Source organism: Ictidomys tridecemlineatus, chromosome 11 (assembly GCF_052094955.1).
Source record: "Ictidomys tridecemlineatus isolate mIctTri1 chromosome 11, mIctTri1.hap1, whole genome shotgun sequence".
NCBI lineage: Eukaryota > Metazoa > Chordata > Mammalia > Rodentia > Sciuridae > Ictidomys > Ictidomys tridecemlineatus.
This window is the reverse complement of record NC_135487.1, coordinates 59807201-59820979: the sequence shown is the minus strand read 5'-3', so window position 1 is coordinate 59820979 and position 13779 is coordinate 59807201. Positions and strand designations below refer to the sequence as shown.

At 39.8% G+C, this 13779-nt stretch overlaps 1 protein-coding gene across 8 annotated transcripts in view; it reads left to right on the top strand.

Moving 5' to 3' along the window:
- Nucleotides 1-3811: 3811 nt before the first annotated feature.
- The window catches only part of Slc44a5 (solute carrier family 44 member 5), a 339417-nt gene continuing 329449 nt past the window's right edge, over nucleotides 3812-13779 (top strand). For 3 of the 8 annotated variants that reach the window (XM_078026507.1, XM_078026506.1, XM_078026505.1), the window contains exon 1: nucleotides 4428-4593. In XM_078026507.1, coding sequence (XP_077882633.1) covers nucleotides 4560-4593 — 34 coding nt within the window. In that variant the 5' untranslated portion in view covers nucleotides 4428-4559. Of the gene's footprint in view, nucleotides 4594-13779 lie in introns of all 8 variants that reach the window. The other 5 variants (XM_078026504.1, XM_078026502.1, XM_078026500.1 and 2 more) reach the window with 4 other exon arrangements.

Here is a 13779-nt window from a genome sequence, read left to right as displayed (position 1 = left end):
AAAAGTGCCTTATTAATTAACTCCCTTTCAAGGAATGCTATTCTGTAGGTTTGATGACAGTTGGTAAATTGAACTTGACAAGATTAAATAAAAAATTTCACTGCACAGATTCATCATGATATTTTCAATTGCTCGTAATGATGGTAGTGATATGGGTAGCTGGAAAGCAATAAAGTGTTAGGGGGTCTCTTTGTGAAGACTTTATATTTAAACCTTTCAATGATGTCTTAGAATTTCATGTCTTTCTGCACAATTTAAACATACATAAAAGAAATTACATGTTTCCTAAGACAAGGGTCCATAGAGGTATAATCAGAGTGAGATAAAGAAACAAAAATTCTACAGGCTCTTGCTGGGGACTCTCCATTCAAATCAGGTGAAATTTTATTGTAGTAAGTATCTGCATTCTACTGGTTATCAGCAAGAAAGGTAAGTGTAATTTAAGTCTCATGTGTCCATAGTAGTGTGTGGGATGAACAGGAACTCAACTACAGTTCCTTTATCCTCTTCTCTTGTTGATTTTGCATACATGTAAGTGCCACAGGAATTTCTTTTTAAGGTACCAATTGGCTGATTCCAGTCTCTTCCCACAATTCTATTTTTACCTTTTCCTAGTTCTGCCTAGAACTGTTTAGTCCTTTGAAATATCAGCTGAGGTAAGTATTACAATTTTTCAATACATACAATTTTAAAATAGTAGGTGTTTTTTTCAACAGCAGGGTGAGTTTGGATTCTTTTGACATTCTTTGGTATAATAATGTGATTAAAACAAAAAGTGGAACTTTTGATTTTCATTTTCCTTTTCTCTAAACTACTTGTGGGTTGACATTTAAGATAAAATATTTCAGCCAACATCTTCTAAGGGTTTTATTTTTCAACCTTTTTATTGCAATTGCACTAACGTACAACCAATGACAATCACACCTTGTATAGTATGAATTATATTTTTATTTTGGTCTTTAGTGTAATTTTATGATGAATTCAGTTCCCCTGTTTAACTCACTTAATATTTCCACACGAGGAACATCCAGTCTCTCCCCAACTCTATAAGTAATCCAAGAAGAATGATTTACACTACATAGAACTAAAGTTACCAATGTGACTATTTTTTGGCAGGGTTCATTCAGAACCTTCCTAGAAAAGAAATCAAGAATAGGCAATTTATACATGTCATCATCATTGAATAAAATGTGTATGTGTCTGTATGTCCAGCAGAATCACATGTGACTTAGAATTATTTAGTTAGATCATTTTCATTGATGACTTTAAGAATTGCCGGAAATTTAGAAAAACAAAACCTATCTTTGTTACCAAAGTCTTGATAATCTCTAATTCTACAGGCACACTGAGGCCATAAGAATCAGAACCATATCCAAGGATTCAGGTTAGTCCCCATTTTCTGGGGATAAAACTCGATGGGATGTAGAAATGGATACAGACACACAACATATATGTTGTGTATTATTGGCAGGTGTGTCTTGTTAGACTTGCCTTGCTTTTGTTTTTGTTTTCCATAGTAGGTCAACATTACAAATATGATTTCACCAGAAAACTTGGATTCCCGACTCTCTGAAAAATCAGAATCCTTATAACCCAAGGTCTCCCTTCCCACACATGCACCTGAGTAGTGGTATATATGCTCTCAGATCCCTACCATTTCCATCCCTCACTCAAATACAACAGATATTCTTATATACTGCTTGTGTCATTTACTTTGCCTTACTGGTTTTTATGGGCATTCTATTTGTATTCCTTGAACAAAAACATAGAGTGTAGGCTACATGTAGACAGTTGTGACCTTAATGTCCCTGGGTCTTAGTTTTCTCATCTGCACAGTGGGGCTCTTTTGATGATTTTCTGTGATGGTTGTGGCCTTCAATTGAGATAATGCATTTTGAAGTGCAACAAATATAAAAATGTTAATTCTATCAATGTACAAAAATAGATATAATCAATTAAAAGTTTGAGTTTCCTCTGTTGAGAATAGCATTAGGACTATGGAAAGAATATGCAGAAAAGGAAATTGTACCTGATCTGAAGCAGGAAGTCTATTTTATAGGTAGCAGGTGTCATGGGAAGAGCTGGAATACTGAGTTGAAGTCCTAGAAGCCATGGGAAAGTAGTCACATCTCCACAAATACCTTTTCATTATCTGTAAATCCTAGAAGACAAAACTTACCTTCCAACTCATATATTTGTCAGGATCAAATGAAATAAAGTATGTGAAAATAATGCATTGATTTAAAAAAATGTTATTCTGATATAGGCAATGATTAGTACATAGTGATAAAATATGTGCACATAGAAAACACTAAGAATATTTACCCAGCCCAGCATTTACATAACTTAAAAATGTGAAGTCCTGGAAGACTAGTTTTGATGATGTTGTTGTCTTGTTTTTGTGGTACTGGGGATTGAACCCAGGGGCACTCTACCACTGAGTTACATCTTCAATCTCTTTAAAAAATAATTTTTTTTTTTTGAGACGGTGGGTGTTTGACTAAGTTACCAGTGCTGGCCTCAATCTTACAATCCACCTGCTTCAGCCTCCACAGTTGCTGAGATTACAGATATGTGCCACTGCTCCCAGCTAACAGTAGTTTTTAATTTAGTGAGAGGCAGCTTTCTTAGAAGAGGGAAATCTTGACAAAGTCTCATGTTTGGCAAAAATCTGAGGATGGTTCTGTTTTGCTTGTTAAAATAAACTTGTGGTCTGGAGATGTAATTCAATAGTAGAGTACTTGCTTAGCATGTGTGAGGCCCCCCTGGGTTTGATCATCAACACTGAAAATAAAATAAAATAAACTTGCTATTTGTGTTTTACTTCTGATACACATCTTTGTTGTGAGAGGAACTGGGTATTTCACAAACATTCTTCAGATTATTTACAACAACATATTGCATTATGTCAAGTTAAACCTAGAAAGATTGCCCAAAATAGCTTGTGATGATTTTGTGACTAGGTATCTCAGAAAATCTTTGAGATGATATTTTACAGACTAGACAACGGAAAAACAGAAGAAATAAATGATTTGTCCAATTTCTCAGAGGTATGAAGTTCCAGGGCCAGAACCCCAAATTAGTTTTTGACCCTAGTGTTCTTTTTACTGTACATTGATGCTGGAACAACTTTTCGCTAGAGGTACTAAATAAAATCATTCAATATTTAGATAATCAGATTGGGTTGGGAATTGTATTTACCTAGGAGGAGGAAAAGAAATTAGAAAGTGCATTAGGGAACAACACCAACAATTTTGCCTCCTTCCCCCAAGGTGGCACAAGCTGTTAGCCCCTTCCCTACCCTACCCTTTGCCCCATTGTTTTAAAATCAGGCTGCTCCTTTACATTCTCAGACCTGTCTCAAACTTTTGCCTGCCTAGCAGTCTCAGGACAATGGCTGGCTTCTTTCTTATCCCTCATCAGCACGTGAGAGAAGGACAGCTCCTTCAGGAAAATAAAAACTTTCTAAAGAAATCACGGATCAGAGCGAGAAAGAAAGCGGCCAAGGGAATTAAGTTTCTACTGGAGGCTAAGAAATCACTCCTCCCCCTCCCGATTCCTCCAACACCGGAGAACTTGAACTTTCTTTCCTCTTTTCTACAGTGCCAAGGGAATGACCATGAGTTCCCGTTATGAAGAGCTTTAGGGCCAGAATAAAGTCCTTTTTGCAGAGTCTGGCGGTGGGCTGCCTCTGGAATGTAATTTCAATCCTCCCTCAGCCTTCAGCTTCCCTCTTCCCTCTCCCCTCTCCTCTCTCCCCTTTTGACTCTGGAGGGGCAGAGGCTATCTCGCGCTCTGGGGCGCGTGGAATGTGGAGCAGGTGGCGGAGGAGGGCGGCTCCGGGCCGCTGGAGAGTGATGGTGTTGGTCCTCTCTCAATTGGCAGGAGTTCGTGGCCTATGAAGATGAGTCCCTTTGGTGAGCTAGTTGTGTCCTGCTGCTTGGGCAGGGGCTTCGGAGGCCCAAAGGCAGGTAGGCCCAATGCAGGCTTCTTCAGATTCGGGCTGTCTGGCTTCCTTAGCCACGGCCCCAGATGGCCACGGTCTCTCCACTTCCCCCACTCCCCGCCACCGCCACCGCCACCGTGGTCTTCTCCAGTAGTGACTGCGGGATGAGGGCGCCGTCGCCAGTTGGATTGAAGCTGTGGCTCAGACGGGACACCCAGGGTGGGAAGTGGGGGAGGGAGGCTGTGGGAAGGGGGAGGTCAGCGCTGGGCGGGCGCTCTGGGGGATCCAGCGCTGCCCCCTCCAGCAGCACGAGCAGCCTAGCAGCATCCACTGCCACGGCCGCAGCTACAGCGGCCACAGCAGCGCGAGCTGGGGGCTCTCAGCGCCGCGCGGCCGAGAGCAGAGGGGCGGCGGCGCCCGCCCCAACCCAGCTGAGCCGAGCGCGCAGCCGGCCGCCGCCGCTGCCTCGCAGATGCCATCACAGCAACAAAGAGCTTGCTGAGCGGAGAGCGGCCGCGAGAGCTCGCCTTGAAGCCACCGCATCAGCTCCCGGAGCTGCGCGTCAGCGGGAGGAAGCAGAGAAGGAGTTCTGGGGGAGGGAAGAGGGCAGAAGATGGCCAGGAGGAGAAAAAACCCCAGCATCAAGGGTGAGTTCCTTTCCATCGGCTCGTTCCATCCCGTTTCTCACCTTCCATTCGCCCCTCGGGCCCGCCTGTTTACCAGGCTCGGCTAAGTGGAAGCCTGCCAGCCGGGGAAGAGTTTCCTTTCTTCAGGAGGTGGGGTGGGGGGACCTCAGCACGGCTTCACAACCCTTTACCTCTGGGGACGCTCTGACCGGAGTTTGTCCCCTTTTTGTAACCTGAGGAAACCTGGAGACTCTTTCTTGTCACCCCACCCCTTTCCTACTTTGTGAGCTTGGGCTTCTATCTGTTGCACCTTCTCCCTTCAGGGCAGTGGTTGAGAGTAGCGACTTGTGGCTCCTAGCATACACACACACACACACACACACACACCTCTCTCTCTCTCTCTCTCTCTCTCTCTCTCTCTCTCTCTCTCTCTCTCTCCTCTGCTCATCTCTCCCCACTCTCCCTCTCCTGTTCCTGTCTCTCCAACATCTCTTCTATTCTTTGTATCCAATGCTCCTCTCCTTTCGCCTCTTCATCCCAAGGGGGACAAGTTCTGATCATTTTCTCAACCTCCATCCGAGGAAATTGGAGCTGTCTGGCTCTCTTTCTCTGATGCTCAAAGGGACTTGCTACTGCTAGGTCTTTGAGGGCTATTATCACCTCTCCAACTTGCCCAGGTGGGAAATGACTGAGTCGTCCCCCTGTCGTTCCTTAGGAACCAAGGCTTCCGAAGTTGGAAAGTTCTTGGGGTGGGGTGCGTGGGGGGAATAACAAGGAGGACAAGGAAGATCTTGTTGATGGAGTGACTTGAAGCTTCGCTGCTCGGTCCTGGGAGGGATTTCAGAGGGAGCCTTCTGGGTTGCGTCCTGCCAGCAGGCAGGACTGGGAGGAAGGGGAAGCTCCCTGGGACGAGGAGAGCACAGCGCTGGGAGGAAGCAGGTGAGAGGTTGCCGGCGCCCTCCGCGGACTCGCAGAGGTCGTGGCTCACCCACCCCCAGCCTCTCTCGCTGTCACTGGGGAACTAGCAGTGCTGGAGAGGTTGTCTGCAGCATTGCGGAGAGGTGGAAGTCGACTTGACACCACGCACCACGCGCGGTGAGGAAGGCTGTACAATAGGGAACCGAATCTGAGGGTGGGGGCGAGGAGAAGGGGGCGGCGTTAGATTTTGGGTTTCAACTCAATGGATCTGATGGCGTGGAAGGCGGAGACTTGTTACACCTTGGGGTTATATAAAATAGAACCATGACTCTGAGATGAGAGCTGGGGCTGTTGGATATATTGGCTTGGTCTACTGCGATGTGCTGTGCTTTGGCGTGCTCCTGCTTTTTCTTCCCAGGTCTTGCTTATGGAAGCTCAGCTCCACTCTAGAGGTCACTAGGGGGACACAACTTTATCTTGTTGCTTCAGCTTGTATTTTAATTGTTCCTGACTACTCGAATTGTTCATTGATAAGGGTTAAGAACCATGATCCTTAATTCTTTAGACGACATTACTACAAAATACCCGAGATTTTTCTTTTAAACTAGAACCTACCTATAACAATTTTACTGCAAGATATTATCTTAAAATATTATATTAAACTTCCGTGCTTTTCATCATTAATTAGTATATGTCCATAGAGGTAGACAAGTAAAGAATGAGGGAATATATTCATCAGCAAACACTTTGGTCTCCTTACCAAAATATCAAAGAACTTGTCTAAACACATACTGACTGGTGCATTAGCTACAGTTTTGGTTTGCTCCTTTTTTTTTTTTTTTTTTTTTGTGGAACCATATGGCACCATGAGTGAAACAGAAGGATTGGTTTTTAGCACTGCTGATGTGACTCTCCATTGGCAGGAAGATATTTCATACCCACCCCAAATCTTGCAGATTGTAAATGGTCCATGAAGAGTCCAAAAAATTTACAGTTTTACAGTACATGGTGGCTGGTGACAATACTACACTTGAAATGGATAACCTTGGCAGAAGCACCAAAAGATACAAATGAGCTGGGGTTGTGGCTCAGTGGTAGAGATTTGCCTAGCATGTGTGAGGCAATGAGTTCAATCCTTAGTACCACATAAAAAATAATAAATAATAATAACAAACAAATAAAACAAAGTTATTTAAAAAGAATTCCTTAAAAAAACCTTAAAAAAGATAAAAATGAGACAAAATCAATGGGAAGTGCGCTAATATAAGAAGAGATTTGGTGAAAAGACAACTTTTTCCTCCTCCTGCCCCTCAAAACACAAGAAATTTTTGTTTTATATATCAAGATGGAATTGTGTGTATTTTCTTAAATAAATTAAATTGTTAGTGAAATAGCTGAAGAATAGTAGTTAACAGAGCTTTGTCATTTAAGTGTTAACAGTTCATCCAGAAGAGTTAATAACCAAACTTTCCTAGTATATGTGGTCTTAAAAAAGTTTCATTGTAATTCTTTAAAAATAAGGTTCTCTCATGCTACACATTTTTCTTAAAGGAAATATTACATTGTTTAGGTCCTACTGACTTTTGTTTCTCTCTTCTTTCTATCTCTGTCTGTCTCTGTCTCTATTTCTTTCACTCTCTCCCCAACCCATTGGTTTTTTTTGAACCAGTTAATTTAATATTTTTAGAACAAAAAGATACTTTTAAAATCCTTGTAGTTTCATTTTAGCAGAATTGATTATTTTATATATAACAAAGAAAACCTAAGAAAATGTAATCCATTGACTTGCCTGAATTTTGCCTTTTAAGAGAACTGTACATTAGCCCCCAACTACAGCCTTACTGAACTGCTCTCAGACAACTCTTCTAAGCTGCAAGCAAGTACACTGGGTCTGTATGATAGAAAACAAGATTTCTGGGCTTTTTTGGGGGGTGGGGGAGGGTAGGCTGCTGGTATGAACTTTACTGGATAATAAAATATAAACTATAGATTTAGCAATATTCATGTTGTGTTGATTATCCTCCTCCCAGTGCTGCTTCTCTTCTGAGTTACACTGCATACTGGGAGAGATCATTCATTGGATCTTATGGCAGGCAAGTTGCTCCTTGGCTTCTGAAGTCCTAGCAATAGACACTACATATCTATAACAGCTAGAAATTGGACAAAGAGAAATGTAGTTTCTCAAAGTTGACTGAAAAATAAGATCCTTCTGCAGAATTTCTCAAGGAACACTAGCATTCACTTTGGCATCTGATGAACAGGACAGCTTTTGAAAAAGGCAAATGGAATCTTTATTATTCAGTATTTATAAATTTTCAAATAAAAATTCTGTAGTCCATGATCAATAAAAACTCTTATATGTTAGCCATCCTGTTAAGGTGATACTTATACCATCCCCTCACCCTTTCCCAATATTAGTACAACAAAGACTTCTTTCCAAATTACTTAAGTTTAAGGGTTAAATGCTTGCAGTCATCTATTCATTTTTTTTCATTCAGTGTATATTTATTGAGCATGAAATATGTACCAAGTTCTGTGCAAAGCACTAGGGATTCAGTGATGACTATCATAAATCATAGGGTCTAAAGGGGGGTGTGGGAGGGGAAGGTAAATAAAAAGATGAAGCAGAAATTTTTCACATGGTGATTAATAGCATGAAGAAATAAAACATGATGTTGTATTAGAAAAAAGAGATTGTGGGGTTACTTTAGATTGTCTGAGGAGATGACATTTGCATTGGGAAACACAATGAATAGTAATTTGCATGTCAAGAACTAGAAGGTAGCACTGCTGGTCTTCAGACAGGAATGAGGTTGCAAAAAGGCAGGTTCAAGGATAGAATGGAGGCCAGTTTGCCTGGATTGCCTTGGTGAGAGATGGAGACAGGTAGAGAGAGGCTAGATCTTTTTTGGCCATAAAAAGGAATATAGATTTTAGGTGAAGTGGAAAGCCACTGGATACTCCATGTTTGGGGCTCCATTCCTATACTCAAGGATGATTTCAGGGAGGATGGGTTCCTACATCAATTAAGGCCCTAGGCAGAGTAAGGTGACCCAGTAGACTTCACTTTTCTAAAAGGTCCAATTGTACTTAGGTATCCCTTCTTACTATTCACCAGAAATAATTGCAATGTTCTGGGGGATTGAGATATTGATAGCATCTCCAGGAATGTCTGCTTAAAAAACAATTCTGGAGAGAATGAGGACCAATTCAGCATTTTAGTAGAGACTGTCAGATTAGTCACCCCTGTCCAGCAATCAACTCAAAGCAAGGCAGGAATGACAAAGGGTCTGGAACACAACTTCCAGTAGGCAGATGTGGAAGACAACATGGGAAGCTCCTAGGTAATGGAAAGAGGTCCATGAATGGAGAAGAAAAGTGATGCTGGGAAAGGGGACATAGGAAAACCTCAAGACAGCATCAGCCAATTCATGATTTTGCCCAAAGAAGTGGGAGCCTGATGTGACAGTGTTCCAAGAGAATCAATCCAATTCAAGCACAAAGGAGGTTCAAATCAGGGTTTGCCTTAAACTGATCTTTTAATAGAGAAGAATTCATAATAATAAAAGCATCCAGGCTTAAAAGATCTCAGAATTTTACTTAATCATTATTATGTTGTTCTTAGGGATTACAGACCTCAAAAATGAAAATAGCCTGAAAATATTAACAAGCTGCTGCCATTCATTAGAGGAAGCTATTTGATAGCTAGTTAGCAGGAAAATTATTCTCTTGGGTCTCAGATTTTACTGTGAAAATATGGGCAAGGGAGAAATGGGTTTTGTCGGATGATTTTCTTCACCCTAAATTTCTGTGACTAGAAGATGCCATGATATTTAGAGACGATATAAATTATAAATGATTATTTTAAAGCTCTCCCCTGTCTACTCCCACCTCCAAACTGTCTGTTTCTTTGCCAAGGATTGATAATGAAAAAATATTCTAAGAATTCCTGTAGAGCTTTGTTTACTCTCCTCCCTCTTTTTCTTTGTACTTCAAGCAGTTCTTTGGAGTCTGGTAGTACTTCAGGGTTTATATAACTAAGAATGGAGTCTGGTCCTTAGTGACACTGTAATAGAATGTGTTTATGACATCAGCTTTTCTTTAAAGTAGTAAGAGTTATAGCTTGTTGGCGTTAAAGGAAGCTCAGTATTTATAGTTATTGAAGAAATGATACAGTAAGAGGTGAGTGATGCTGCCAAAGATGAAGAGTTTATGTCTATAAGGAATTTAATTAAGACTATTATTTGAGACTATATATTCTACACAAGCATATACATAGATGTGTGTATATATGAATATACACAAATACATAGTGAAGTCTAAATGTAAGCTGAACACCCTCTACATATGTATTTATATAAATGCATACAATCCATAAATAAATGTGTGTATACATACACACATGTGCACAATAGAACTTTGTTCCCATTTTATATTCAGACTTTACTCTTTTTAAAATTTTTTTTATTTGTAGATATACATAATATCTTTATTTTATTTATTTATTGTTATGTGGTGCTAAGGATTGAACCCACTGCCTCTCTGTGCAAGGCAAGCACTCTACCACTGAACCACAACCCCAGCCCCAGACTTTACTCTTTATACATGCCATTATGGTGATATTTTATGCATTTTACATATGAGGAAATTGAGACTCAAAGACATTAGATGCTTTCTTGAGGTCTAATAGTATATAAGTAGGCACATAACCGAGCCCTTTGACTCATTCCTTGTCTACTTTCAGCATTTGAATATCTGCTCCTTTTCTCAAGATCTACCAAATCTAACATAGAAAGGAAATTTATCGGGGCTGGGGCTGTAACTCAGTTGGTAGAGTGCTCGCCTAACATGTGCGAGGCCCTGGGTTTGATCCTCAGTACCACATAAAAATAAATAAACAGAATAAAGGTATTGTGTCCAACTACAACTAAAAAATAAATTAAAAAAAGAAAGGCAATTTATCAACTCCTCCTCAACCTCTGCTGAATCAAGAAGATGTTATGTTTTCTTATACTTTCTCCAAAAGTGTGACAAGATTATTCTTAGTGATCTACCCTTAAAGTAAGAAATACCTTGCTAGCAAAAAGTGGGCTAATGCTCAAAGATGAGAAGGCAATGTCATAGGATTTAGGGCTTTTTAGAGATAGAGAAAAGACCAGGTGAACAAGTATTTTGAATAAGATAAACAGGAAAAGATGAATCTGTGTTAGCACTGAGTGGACTGAGATCAGTTTGCCACTCATAAGGTAAGCCTTGAAAAGGGCTCTCAATGCTCCTTACCTACTGGTGTTCATGTTCCAGTGTGCTCTCCTCTCAGACTGAATCTGGGCTAACTTTGTGACTGACAAAGTTATGGAATAGGGCTGAGTCACCGGTACAGGCATTGCAGTTTCTTCCTTGCTCATGTATGGTCTTTGTTCTTGTATATTGTTCATTGGTGGGGAAATCCAGTTGCTACACTATGAAAACACTCAAGCATTCCCTAGAGAGGCCCATGTGGGAAGTAACTGAGGCCTCCTGTTAACTGCTAGCACCAACTTGCTAGTCATGAGAATCATGAGAATGATCAGAAATGGATCTTCTAGCCTAGTCAAGCATTCCAATGTCTAGTCTCTGTCCACATCTGACTGAATTTCATGATTAAACCTGACCCAAGTCTGTCCTGTCAAGCTACTTTTGGATTCCTGTTTCAAAGAAACGGAGAGATAATAGACATTTACTGTTGTCTTAAACCACTAAATTTTGGGAGAATTTGTTACATTATATTAGATGATGAATATACCTGTAGTTCATTATTTTGACATATCTATCTTGGGATGTAGGGAAAACCTTACTGGTGTGTAAATATTAGGGAGACATTGTTTGTGCAAGAGAATATTAATGCAAACCCTACACTTCAATGGTATTACTTTACTTATTATACAATGACTGTAGGGATTCCCCTGTACCCTGCTGCTTCTATGCTCCAGAGGAAAAAAGAATACTCTAATTCACCATCTTCATTACTAGTCTTAACATTGGCTTTGAATCATAGTGCTCTTTTCTAATTAGTGAATTGGGCTTTAAGCCTGAAATTTCTTTTTCCTGTTTCCCTTGAGTTAGTTTTAGCAGCTTGTTTCCTCCTGTGCTCTTTTTGGGCAATCATTCCTGACTCCTCTGCTTCACTTGGTTTAGAAAATTTTTTCCAAATAGAAGAACCACCAAACTAAAAATCAGAGTGATAGAGAATGTACAAGGCCTAAAATCTCCAAATAACCCCAATGCCACAGTCCCCTAAACTGAAAATGCAGAAAGTCCCTAAAAACCTAAAATCTTTTATTTTCACCATAGCTATTCTATGACACATACCTATATCAAAAGATGCTGTACATCATAAACATAAACTTTTTTTTTTTTTTTTTTTTTTTTGGTACTAGGGATTGAACTCAGGGGCACTTAACCACTGAGCCACATCTCCAGACCTATTTTGTATTTTATTTAGAGGCAAGGTCTCACTGAGTTGCTTAGTGTTTTGCCATTAATGAGGCTGGCTTTGAACTTGTGATCCTCCTGCCTCAATCTCCCGAGCCTCTGGGTTTACAGGTGTGTGCCACCGTGCCCGACATACAATTTTTACTTGTCAAAGAAAACAAAAAACTTAAAATATGCCAATAAAAATTTCTGCAAATATTTTTATCCATTCCTCTCTACCAAGTACCTTTCTCCCCTCTCATTCCAACTAGTCCTTTGATGTATAAGCAGGAGTCTGAGAAAGAGGATAAATAAAAAAAGAAGAAGGTTGCCATGTTTTCATGTTTTCTGCTTCAGGGTGGAGTATTAGTTTTATTTCACTTGTTCACTTATCCTTCAGTGACTCTACAAATAATATATAGCTAATCATTTTATGCTAGGCCCTATCCTATGTGTGCTTGGGATATATCAAGAGAAGAAAATGGAGCCTTTGTGGAGTTTTCCTTTCAGATAGGGAAGGCAGACAATGAATAATAAACATAAATTATTGATATTAAAAATTGAAAAGTGCTGTGAGAGAAAGAAAAAAATAGAACTGAGTAAGGGGAATTTGGAGCACTGGTGATAAGAGATGGTAGAGAGGGCCTGCTGTGAATATTAAGAAGATGATTGGGGTAGACCTAATTGAAAAGGTAATATGCAAGTGAGGTAGTTATCTATGGAAAGGAAAGAGAATTTCCAAAGAGACAAGCCAGGGCAAAGTTCTTAAGGTGATCATACAGCTGGCCTATTTAACTGCAGAAAGAAGACTGAGTGGAATCAGTAAAGGGGATAGAAATGAGAAATAAAGTCAGAAAGAGGAGTGGGGACCAGATTGTGTTAGGCCCTTCAGACAATCTAAAATCTTAGACTTTGACTTTTATCTTGAGTTTTGGCAGAGTAATATGATGTGACATACATTTTAAAAGAATTACTGTTGATACAGTTTTGGGAATCAGCATAATTTGTAGGGCTAAGGAGGGGAGCTAGAAGGCCAGCAAGAAATCTTCTGCACTTCTTCAGTTGAGATGCCCTTCTTTTTGGCTGAATATATATATATATATATACACACACACACACACACACACACACATACATATACATATATAAAATAATAAATTTTAATAATAAATTATATATATACATATATATGTATATATTTAGGGACCCTGCCTCTAAATAAAATATAAAATAGGGCTGGAGATGTGGCTCAGTGGTTAAGTGCCCCTGAGTTCAATCCCCAGTACCAAATATATATATATATATATATATATATATATATATATATATATATAATTATGCACATCATATTTTCTTTCTCCATTCATCTGTGAATGGATTCTCTTAGATAGTTTACAGATCTTTACTGTTGTGAATAATGCCACAGTGAACATGAGTGCTGATATTTCTTTGAGATACTGATTTCATCTCTATCAGATATTTACCCTGAAATGAGATTGCTGGATCATAAGAGAGTTCTATTTTTATTTTTTTGAGGAACCTCTTACTGTTTTCTGTTATGGCCATTCCAGTTTGCATTCTCACCAAGAATGGGAATTCGTGTGTACAAGAGCTCCCTTTACATCCTGGCCAGAATTTGTTCTCTCTTTTGTCTTTTTGATAATAGTCATCCCAGGTAGGAGGTGATATCTCATTGTGGATTTGATTTGCATTTCTTTGAGGATTAATGATGTTGGGCACCCTTTCAGATGTCTGTTGGCCATTATTATATGTCCTCTTTTGAAAAATGTCTATTCAGGTCCTTTGCCTATCTTTTAAATTGGGTTACTTGCTTTTGGG